At 40.7% G+C, this 12,219-nt stretch overlaps 1 protein-coding gene across 1 annotated transcript in view; it reads left to right on the forward strand.

Annotated features, from left to right (window-relative positions):
• Positions 1-12,219, forward strand: part of OFCC1 (orofacial cleft 1 candidate 1) — a 496,016-nt gene that overhangs the window by 268,140 nt on the left and 215,657 nt on the right. Inside the window, exon 3 of the mRNA XM_026446973.1 lies at positions 6,881-6,941. Within this exon, the coding sequence (XP_026302758.1) occupies positions 6,881-6,941 (61 nt within the window). The remainder of the gene's footprint in view (positions 1-6,880; positions 6,942-12,219) is intronic.

Raw genomic sequence — 12,219 nt, forward strand, 5'->3', positions numbered from 1 at the left:
TCATGATTTTTTCTTTGCTGTTGGTTTTTAGTACTTTATAGATGAGGTATCCAGATGTGTTTTATGCTAGTTGGTCTGCTGTGAGTTCCTTCGAATGTGAGCTTTGGTGTCCATCACTAATTTGAGGGAATTCTTAGCCACCATTCCTTCAGTGGTTTTTCTACCCTGTGCTCCCTTCTCCTTTTGCATTCAAAATTACAGGTACGTCCATTATTTGAATTGGTCCCATCACTCTTTGATCCTCTGTATTAACTTTTTTTTAAACTCATTTAAAAAAATATTTGTGGTTAAATTTGAGTAATTTCTATTGGTAATAGTTTGAGTTCAACTGATTCTATCCTCAGTCATGTTGAGACTACTGATGAGGTTGCTGATAGCATTCTGCATACCATATTATTTCTAACATATTTTCATTTAATTCTTTCTTATAGTTTCCATCTCTCTGCTGAAATTCCACATCTAGTCAGGTATGTTGTCCACCTTTTATATTAGGGCTTTTACCACATCAATCATGTTGTTTTTAATTCTCTGACAGTTTCAACACCTGGGTCACATCTGATTCTGCTTCTCTTGATTGCTTTGTCTATCTGACAGAGTGCCCCCTCCCCTCCACTCCGCCTTTGCTTTTTTATTTGTCACCTGACTTTGTTGGAAAGCTGGTCATTTTGGGTAGGACAGTAGAGATTAAGATAAACGTTCCTTATGCCCATAAATGACATGCCTTTAATTTCGTTAGTCTTTCAATGTGTGGGGGTCAGTCTGTCTAGCCAGGACAGGACTTGAACTGGGTGTGGTTGTAGTTGTTGTTGTTAGGGCTATCGTCAGTGCGTCACAGGCTGAGAACTCCTCTAGTCTTAACTCATGCTTAGAGTGGTGGCTATTAATAGGAGAAGTTTCTTCAGTGTTGGCTTAAACTTCAGGTTGAAGTCCTTTATTTATTTTTTATTTTTTTGAGATGGAGCCTTGCTCTGTTGCCCAGGTGGGAGTGCAATGGTGCTATCTCGGCTCACCGCAACCGCCGCCTCCTGGATTCAAGTGATTCTCCAGTCTCAGCCTCCTGAGTAGCTGGGACTACAGGCATGTGCCACCACGTCTGGCTAATTTTTGTATTTTTAGTAGAGAGGGGGTTTCACGGTGTTAGCCAGCATGGTCTCAGTCTCCTGACCTTGTGATTCACCTGCCTCGGCCTCCCAAAATGCTGGGATTACAGGCGTGAGCCACTGCGCCTGGCCATGTTTAAGTCCTTTCTTTGCAACTTGCCTTTAGACTGCGTCTCTCGTTATGTTTTTGCTCTTCTTCCACCAGGACATTGATATTACTGGCTACTCAGTGCTTGGTAGCCTGTTGGTAGGCTGTGTGGATGTTCTCCTCAGAATTAAGCAGGAGCTGTGTCTCTGGGTCTCAGGGATGGGGCCATCTCAGTGAACCTGTCCCTCTGCCTTAAGTAGGGGACCTCTAATAATTCAGGCCAGGATATTTTCTTGCTCCTACCATAGGGTTACAGGGTATGTTTGTATTCTCTTCTCCCAGCAGCAAAGAGTCTTAACCTGTGGCTTGGTACAACAGGGTTCATTGCCCCTCCAACAGAGGAGGCTTCTGTTCCTTAGAAGAGGTAGAAGTGGAATATTCAGGTAAGACTTTGTGCTTTCCTGTAGTAGCTTCTCTTCCTCTCCACAAAATCTGCATCACTAGGGAAGCCTTGTCAAGACCAGGGTTTCTCAATAGCAGCTCTATTGATATTACGGATTGGACAGTTTGTCATAGCGGGGCTCATCTATGTACTGCAGGATGTTTAGCCACATTAGATCCAGGCTCTAATCACCGGATCCCCAAGCTGTGACAAACAAAACTATCTCCAGACATTGTCAAATGTCCCCTTGGAGGCAAAGTTTCCCCCCATTTGGATGCACCACTCTGGGCTCTCACGTTGCCCCAGTATTTATTCTGAGCACCCAGAAGGTCTACGGAGAAGAGACTGTGAGTAGATGTGAATTTCCCTTGTGTTTGAAGATCCCACAAGTTCCCTACTGTTAACTAAGCCACATTCAGACTTTAGACAATTATTGACAATTTTTGGCTGAATTCTTCTTACTGATTCGCAAGGGGTCTCCTACCTGCTCCAGAAAGCAAGTGCTTGCGTTCTGTCACTCCTTGGAGGCACGTCACTGTCTCTAGACTTGGGATTAATCTGTCACCCATGACTTCAGCTCTCCGAGGAGTTCAATAACGTTTCTAACTTTGTATATTACTTAGGATGTTTATTGCTTTACATTTGGGAATGATGCCCTTTCTAGCTTTGGACACCTTCAGTGGAAGCTGAAAGTCTCATATACACAATCTTAAACATTTCTCAAATATCCTGTAGAGCAGCTGGAGATTTTCAGAGGTTAAGTAACTCTTCTACGTGCAGGAGATTTGAAGCAGTTCTTTCCTAACCATACACTCCAGTCCATTCCACACTGCTGTTCTTACTCCTGTGTAGAGTGGTGGTGTGTTAACTATTGACTCTCCAAGGCACAGTTTGTATTCCTCTTTTTACCTATTCCTCAATGTAGATTTAGACACTAGTGCAGAAAACTACTGGGTAGGATGAGGGGGAGAATGATGGTGGAGCAGTTTGTCACTGTGGGTACCAGGCCTCCTCTCATCTCTCTCTCAGAAGTTTCAAATTCGGATGCCTGTAGGGGCCAGGCAAGAAACATAAATGAGTAAAGTGTGCTGGGTCTATGTGGGCTCCGTTTTCCTTGACACTCGTGGCCCTGCTTTTGTTAGTGACAAGGGAAAATCTTTCTTTATAAGAGAAACAGCAGTGCAAGCTAAGGATTGGCAGAGTTTTTAAAATTGCGGCATACATTGTGAGGGCTCCTGGACACTCCCTATTGTCTTAGAGCCACCCATGAATATTACCCATCTGTCTTGAGATCACTTCATTCAACATTACCTAAATATTTTTCAAGCACCCACTGCTTCTGAGGCTCTGCTCTTCGTTCCAAGGCTGTAGCAATAACTAAAATGACTCCTTAAAGGAAAGGACATTTTGGTTTGTGGTCTGCAGTAGGGAGGATGGGACCTGTGGGCCTGGAGAGTATTGCCTGAAAAACACGCTGCCACCACTCACCTCTTGCCAATTGCTGCCAACCGTGAACTCTGATCCTATGTTGCCAAAGCTTTTAATTTTCCAAGACAAATCAGAAATTGGATTTCTATTTTAAGTGGCAACTTTCTTATTTTTAAACACTGGCTCAACGTTGTAAAAATCACTGTGGAGGTTAAACAAAATGTGTCTGCAGACAGAATCTGGCTTGCGACCTCTGTTAAACACCATCTTTGCCCTTGCTGGTCTGCTTGAGAAGAGAAATGCAAAGAAACGACAGCTGTAGCCATGTTAATTCCCTTCTTTGGAAGCAGTGAACCAGTCGTCAGAGATTTGGCAATTCCAAGGCTTAATTTGCAATATAAGGCCAACAATTTCAGTGAAAGCTGTTTTAAAATCAGCCTTCAAATCAACAAACAACAAAATGACTATACAAATCAGCGGTGCTTATTAACCTGGACTCAAGACAGTGTGGCCAACAGGTTACTTGCAAGCAGGGGATATTGCAGTTATTAATCTGCTTGCAAGTTGGAGATTGGCTTTTAGAAAATGATCCCTATTGTAGGCCACTTGCATTTCTATAAACATGCTACACTGTCATCCAAACCGGCAGCCGCAGTGTGAGTTCTGCAATGGTGCCTGTTTGTTTATTTATTATATTAAGTCTAGAGTTCTCGATAAAGCCTAAGGTTATTATTATTATTATTTTTGATAAATTTATAGTGTTTATAATTTATTTTTCTTTTTTTTTTTTTTAGCTAGCTACTTTGGACTTTTTTTTTTTTTTTTTTTTTTTGAGACAAAGTCTTGCTCTTGCTGTGTCATCCAGGTTGGAGTGCAGTGGCTCAGTCTCGACTCACTGCAACCCCCACCTCCCAGGTTCAAGTGATTCTCCTGCCTCTGCCTCCCAAGTAACTGGGATTACAGGCATGCACCACCATGCCCGGCTAATTTTTATATTTTTAGTAGAGACGAGGTTTCACCATGTTGGCCAGGCTGGTCTCAAACTCCTGACCTCAGGCAATCCACTCAGCCTCTCAAAGTGCTGGGATTACAGGTGTGAGCCACTGTGCCTGGCCAACAGTGAAGGTCTTATAGATAGTTTAGCAAATGAATCCATTTTCTGATTGGCTTCATATTTTGCCAGTTACTCAAGCAATAGGTTTTTTGTGTTTTAAAAGGAATGTGGTAGCTGATCATTAATAATCACTAACTTGTTGAAATTATTACGTGCTGACAGATTCTACTCATTGTCCTATGAACTTCTTGTTCTCATTTTCTTCACCACTCTTTGCTCCTGTGTTTCTTCCATTTCCCTTTTCCCGTTGGACTGTTTGTCTATTCCTCAAAGTTCACTCTGCTGCCTGTGCACATATTTACAGGGTCCTTGCATCCTCCATGCTGATCCAGCTCCTCTGGCCTCTGGAACCCAGCCTCATACCTCTTCTTTATCCCTACCACTTGCCAGAACTCCTTAGCAGCTGAAAGGCTGTTTTCCACCTTTTAACAATTCTTTCCCACTTTTGAGGTCTTTGAACTAAGCCCTGAGGAGTTGCACGGGAGACACATTTTCGTGTGTCAACATATCCATTACAGCCAACAGCTTGCCAAATCTGTTCATGCTCTAAAGCCAGGTCATATGTTTACTGATTTTCCTTGGCTCAGGATGGGTCATTTGCTTTTCATAACCCATGTTCTGCTGGTTGTCCCCCATTTGTGAGGGTCTGACTACAACCCCCAAATTCTAGCTCATACAAACTCAGTGACTGACATGTTTTATTGAAATAACGCCTAACAGAACCTGTCAGAGATTCCTAAGTGAAGAGGCACCCTGGGCCACTCCCGTTGTTCCTGAGACAGGGCAAGAGACAGCTGTATGCCTCCCCGGGTGACAGCAGCTTTTTAAAATGATACAACACTCACTTCTCTCAGGCTGCCTTCTGCATTCAACTCTACATTTTGTCTGAGATAATGAGGACTTTTGATCTTATTTTACAATTATATTGGGCCTTACTCTACTGAGACTGTATTCTGAATATTTGTGTAGAAAGGCATTTAAAATGCAGCCTTCTAGGAAGGAAGACAAGTGCTCTGCCTTATTTGAAGTTTCTTAAGCATTCTATTTATGTTAATAGAGGTAACCTGGGCTTTTTGGCTTGTACACTTTGGGTTATATGTCTGCAAAATAAATTTATGATGACAATTAACATGAGCAATGTTGCAACTTACAAACATTTTCAAAGACAGGTATTAACTATCAGATTAAGGCCAAGTTCAAGGGAAAAAAAATTCTGCTCCACATATATTCCTAGAAATAGATTCTTTAGAATTACTCTTCAGTCACTGTGCTGTGGAAAACACAAGCAAGTCAAACTTCAATTTCTGCCAACTGTTTACATTTTTTAAATCTTGACACTGGTTTTTTCTTTTAAATACTTTCGCATGTGTTTCACTTATTTTAGGAAGTAATTCAATATAATCTTTAAAACTCTTAGGTTACTTTTAATAAAAAAGTAGGAGTTTTTAAATTAGCACTAGAAGGACTAAAATATTCCATATCTCAACATCGATACTATTCAAAAGCTCATATGCACTTTGTGAAGTAATTTTTGAAAACAATAATAGATAGCTCTGAATAAAAATAGTGTCACGTGTATCATTCATAGACAATGGGCTTTATTTTACTGCCAAGTACTGCTAACCATTTCAAAAGGGCAAACTTCAAGTTTAAAGTTTAAAAGACTCTTTTTTTTTTTTTTTTTTTTTTTGAGACAGGGTCTGGCTCTGGCACCCAGGCTGGAGTGCAGTGGCACGATGTCACCTCACTGCAACCTCTGCCTCACAGGCTCAAGCCAGCCTCCCACCTCAGCCTCCCAAGTAGCTGGGACTCCAGGCGTGTGCCACCATGCCTGGCTATTTTTTGTAGAGATAGGTGTCTCATTATATTGCCCAGGCTGGTCTCAAACTCCTGAGCTCAAGCAATCCACCCACCTTGGCCTCCCAAAGTGCTAGGATTACAAGTGTGAGCCACCATATATGGCCTAAAATATTATTCTGGTGAACATTTACAATAATTTAATAAATGTTGGGATCATCACTCATTAAAAAAATTCCATTTATTCTAATTATCTGGGCCCAGACTGTGTTCTGGTGTAGTATTTCTGTCAATTAAAGTAATATCAAATGTAATAGTTTGCGGATTGACCTTAATAATTTATTGTATGACTTTAAGGAATTTTAAAAATGAGTGTTAAAACCACATTTCCTTTTATTGTAATTTTTATATTTTATATCTTTGCTGGATGATGTTCTCAGGGTTTAATCTGCTTAGCCCTTCAGTACATATATTTATCATTGACTTTATCAGATATTATCTACTTATGACTGTTGCAAACCTGGATGACAACTTTTAAATGATAAACAGCACAGACATCTAAGGTGTGCAGCAGCAAGCTGTCACTGTAACTTCAATGCAATCTGAATTTGTCACTTTTGGGGAATAAAATAGGACATTTAAGCCATCTCAATCAAATCTGAAGTTTTCCTAGAGATTGCCTTTGTAAAACATTTTGAGAATGTTGACTGACCCTCAGTTTATTAGGAGTCTGGCTTAAGAAACGAGCAACAACAATAAAAGTAAGACACTAGCTTATATCCTGTTGACTTTATACTTAGATTTTTCGGAACCCATTAAGTAGCACTGTAGCTCTCCAGTTCCACAGTGCTTAACATAGCCATGGTTGGGTCAATTTACCTTGGTTTTTAAATATTATCTTTCTTTTTTAGGGAAACTGGATTGAAATCTGCACTTTGCCAAGGGCAAGAAGCTGAGAACATGGAGAGAGAGGTAAGATCGATGTCACAGTAGGCCCCTCCTTAATTTTTTTCCTTTAAAAGCAAGGCTTTCAAGCTTGACTTTTCGTTATCCATGGATGGAAAGTATAGAAGTGAGTAGAAACGTAGCCTCTTTTGTAGCACTCACCAGTAAAGAGGCTGATTAACGAGTGTAGCAGGCAATATCGTAGCAAAAGAGAGTCTATGGAAGAGAAACAAAAGTGCCTCAGAATTCGCAAGGATTCTCATGATCCATAGTAGGACCTCATGGTGCCTGTCCGCTCTTTCTATTTTTGATTAGATTTATAAACACAGCAGCGCATATTTTCATGTGGCTTATCGCCTAGGGGCAGAATCAGATTGGCTGCACTGAAACTGTGAGGCTTGTGAATTTTGGGCAAGGGCTAGAGTGAAATAAGTAGTGTAATTGTTTTTGTGGAGTGACCGTGGGACCTCCTCTGTTCTGAATTACACATGGCTCAACCCTTTGACCTGACCAGACTCTGCAAAGGCTGGCAGGACTCCTAACGCTGTGCTGAAAGGGTCGTCGCTGAACAAGCTGGAACGTTATCTGTCAGGCCAGATGTGGGCCAACAACTAGATTCAAATATATTAATTACTAGTGGGACACATTTGCGGCCACTTCGACTTCATTTAACCCGTCATCATATAAGTTATTTCAACAGGAAGTGCCAATGCGGGGAATGTTTAGAATCCAAATGTAGCACAGATCCTTTGATAAATATATTATTAGGCTATTTTTTTTTTTTTAGTTTACTAAATTTTGGATCATCTTTGAGAATATTTTGCCTAATAATTCAAACATTATTATTTTGAGTCTTTTAATATCCCCAGGTTTGGGGGGAATGTCATAAGCCATGATTAAAACTCTTTCATCTCAACGAGTTTAATTCTTTCAAAATAGATGGTAATCCACTGATATAATTCCTTGAAAGAATCAAAGCTAGGGGAATGCAGAGAACTGGGAAAAGATTTGGGAGAATCATAGGTGCTGACATTTGTGCAATTGTGGAGAATTCATTCTGTGATTCACATGCTGATGAGTTGGATAAAGATGTTTATATCTATCTAGGTATGATTTTGAAGTGACACCCTTGAATTTTTGTTTCGGATTCAGTAGCTTAAATTTTCAAAGGCAATCTAAGCAGAAATCTCAAGTTTATTTTTAGGCCCTTGACATTATTACCAAAACTAGTTCTAATTCTGGAATATGCCTAAAATTTTTTTTTAATTTAGTGTCTTTCCTTGCCAACGCTACAAAGTAAAGGTCTCTGTAGGTATTTTATGTTTATACCCACATACAAATAATTTAGCATTTAAATTTTTGCTTTCTTATCTGAGGCAACTCAGGCTGAATATTAATTCACTTCTTAGTTACATGACACTTAAAATTTTCTTTAAAGAGTACACAACTTTATGTGTGTGTGTGTGTGTGTGTGTGTGTGTGTGTGTGTGTTTTGAATTGTATTTTTCTCTTACTCCAGGGACTCTAAACATGAAAATGGGGAGCTCCTCATCAAATCAGTTACAAAAAAAAAAAACCACTCAAATATCCTATAAGCCCCCCAACAAAACTGCATTCAGCCCTACCCAGTCTTACTCTCATTAGCAGTGAAGGGTTTGCTCTCCACACAATCTAACATGGAATGCTTAGAGCAGACAGGTGCAAATTGCAAGCTGTTTCACTTTGGCTGTTATCCCTTGAATCGACAAAGTAATGGACTGGGAGAACAAAAAAGGTTCCAGCTCAAGCTGCATAAATGAAAGTCTTAACAGGGACACACCAGCTGGCTAGGAGAATTCAATGTAGTGAATACTAAACATTACCTTTGTGCCACTTGCCAAGGAAAAGGGCTTCAGTGACACCCCCTCCCTTTGATGATTGAGATGATGTGTCTTCAAAATCGTATTTTGCTTTATTGTAAAGGCGATACTGTGGCCGAAGTGCATGAGAACGGAATCCAACATACCTGTTCCTGTAATGTTGCCATCATTACACTCCTCCGAGCGATTCAGGCATGATTAGGTTCCTGGAGTGGGACCAGATTGACAGTATTTCTATCCATGTCTTTTTTGGCTGATCCAAGCAAAGCCCCAGAGCAGTGAAACAAGAAAACACAATCACTAGCACCCCCGCCTCCCCAGCAAGATGAATCTGCTGAGCTAGGCTGCTGAAAAAAACAGTTGTTCATATTAGGAACACCTAATTTCGTTTCATGGAAGAGCCATGCCACGCCGGCATGTGTAGGAATCTAAGGTATGCGTATCCAAAAAGAGACCCTAACTCTGTCATCCCAAAGTTGCTTCTCTTTGTGACTTCCCAGTGTGCACAGGAACTGTTGTCTGCAAGAAGGAGCTTTCACTCGAGCTCTGAGGCCACCGACTTGGTCTGACCCGGCAGATAAGGGTAGGAAGAAAACTGGAGCTGGCCTTGTTTACAGCCAGACAGAAGAAAACAGCCAGACACAAATGAGGCGTGACGGTTTCATGAAGCACAATTGGTTGATCCCAGATGCAATCTGACTGCCCTGAACTGAGCGATGATCCGTACAGTATGCAGAATTCACTTTCTTGCTGGTCTGTGCCCACCAGCCTTGGAGGAGGGCTCCCTGCGCCCCTCAGCCATGGTTTTGAGTGCGACCAGAGCTGAACAACTGCACCGCGGGACCCGATTCCTTCTGACAACAATCACATTCTTTTAAAAACTTCGTACGTTTTGGTTGTCACTGGTTATAAATGAGTTTGTTGTTGTTCACGTTTGCTACTCTATCGTAGATTTCCTTTCAAGTTGAGAGTGTCCGCATCAAAAGGTGTTTGTTGCTTTTTAACGAAAAGGAAATTATTATTAGAAACTGTCAGTTCTTAAAAATTTCAGGTTTTCAGGTTCTTTTTTCTGTTCAAATCACAAAATATTGTTTCTTCCACATTATTGAATATACTTAATAGGGTAACGTTACTAAAATTATTAAAAGGAACTGATTTAGCACTACTTAAACACACATATAAATACATTACCTTTCACTTATTGAAGATGAGTAAGTTCTAGGGATCCGAGGTCCGGCATCGTGCTGACAGTTAACACTGCAGTGATTAAACTTGCGTTAAGAGGGTAGATCTCATGTTATCTGCTCTTATTACAATAAAAAGTGCTTTAAAAGTGTTTCCCTTTAGAGAGTTACTTTGCGTTATAGCCACTAAATAGAAGCACGAAGGCAGAAGCCACAAAGCCTATCCATAGTAGATTTATTAATAGTTAAGATTTCTAGAGATTTTGCTGATCTCCAAAACTGAATAGATATCACTGAGAAGCAGGAAGATGCTGGTGATGAAATTTTATTTTTTTAATTTAATTTTTGACATACGTTATAGGAATTTAGTGAGTTAATGTGAACTTATTAAATGCTAACATTCGCCTAAATACACTAAGTTAACTACTGGTAATGAATGAATTGATGTAAAATATGAGTGAAGGATGATTTTGCATGAGCTAGAGAGATAAAAATCTCATCAGGAAAGAGAGGCTCTGAATTGAGAAGGGGGTGGAGGAAAATGCAATTTACACCACTTAAATGTGCCCATGTGTAAAGGAGAGAAAGCAGTGAGGAAATTGGCAAAAGAGAGAAGTCGGAAATCACTCCTAATTTCCTCTTGAACATATGTTAGTAGTAAAGAGGTCACAAAATACAAACCACCGCTTGGTGATCCGTTCAAAGAATTCATCTCTGGTGTGTACAGTCAGACATTGCTTTCCTTTTGAATATGTGAACTTGTGAAAATATGCTTGAGACCTTTATAACATTGAAAGCAAGTCCATAATTTCATTCGAAGTCCTTAGTAAGGAAATGAGGTCTACTAATAGGCCACATCCATCTATTTAAAAGCATGTTTGACTCGGTCTGAAAGGAGTGAAGTGCCAAAATTACTGAACCATGTCAAGAAAACTAGTATCTGCTGTTTCCTCAGCTGAAGGCTGTGAAAAAAACAGACTTCAACCTCTTTCTTAATAAAATGAAGGAACATTTAGTGCAGTTGTGAACTACTCTTTTAAAAAGTTTACCAAGTTTTTAATGAATGTAGTCTTATTTATTTATTTATTTATTTATTGAGACGGAGTCTCGCTCTGTCGCCCAGGCTGGAGTGCAGTGGCGCGATCTCAGCTCACTGAAAGCTCCGCCTCTTGGGTTCACACCATTCTTCTGCCTCAGCCTGTACGTGGGACTACAGGCGCCCGCCACCACACCCAGCTAATTTTTTGTATTTTTTAGTAGAGATGGGGTTTCATATTGTTAGCCAGGATGGTCTTGATCTCCTGACCTCGTGATCTACCCGCCTTAGCCTCCCAAAGTGCTGGGATTACGGAGACACTGCACCCGGCCTTATCTTTTTATATTAAAATGGAGAGAATATGTAAATTAGTGTATTTATTTTTTATTGTTATTTACAGCATACATCCTAATGCATTTCTAGCATACATTTTAACACTAAGCATCTAAGCAATTTTTGGAGTTTGTATCAGATTGTGAAACAACCTTCTGGATGTTATTTATACCTTTTAAATTAGAGCAGTTGTGCAGAATACACCACTATATGGGTATAAACTGAAGCATTAGAAACTTAGAATTCTTTAATGAAGAAAACATGTTTTAAAAATTATTAGACTTGGCCGGGCGCGGTGGCTCAAGCCTGTAATCCCAGCACTTTGGGAGGCCGAGACGGGCGGATCACAAGGTCAGGAGATCGAGACCATCCTGGCTAACACAGTGAAACCCCGTCTCTACTAAAAAATACAAAAAAAAACTACCTGGGCGAGGTGGCGGGCGCCTGTAGTCCCAGCTACTCGGGAGGCTGAGGAGGGAGAATGGCATAAACCCGGGAGGTGGAGCTTGCAGTGAGCTGAGATCCGGCCACTGCACTCCAGCCTGGGCGACACAGCGAGACTCCGTCTCAAAAAAAAAAAAAAAAAAAAAAAATTATTAGACTTTTGTCCAAATAAATTTCTTTATGCATTTTCCTTAAAAGAAAATGCTCACTGCAAGGTCTGCCTCCTGGATTCACTCCATTCTCCCTCCTCAGCCTCCTGTGTAGCTGGGACTACAGGCGCCTGCCACCACGCCCGGCTAATTTTTTGTATATTTAGTAGGGACGGGGTTTCACCATGTTGGCCAGGATGGTCTCGATCTCTTGACCTCGTGATCCGCCCGCCTCAGCCTCCCAAAGTGCTGGGATTACAGGCATGAGCCACTCGTGCCCAGCCTGAAATAACTTTTTAA

The sequence above is a fragment of the Piliocolobus tephrosceles genome, chromosome 5, assembly GCF_002776525.5.
Source record: "Piliocolobus tephrosceles isolate RC106 chromosome 5, ASM277652v3, whole genome shotgun sequence".
NCBI classification, from domain to species: domain Eukaryota; kingdom Metazoa; phylum Chordata; class Mammalia; order Primates; family Cercopithecidae; genus Piliocolobus; species Piliocolobus tephrosceles.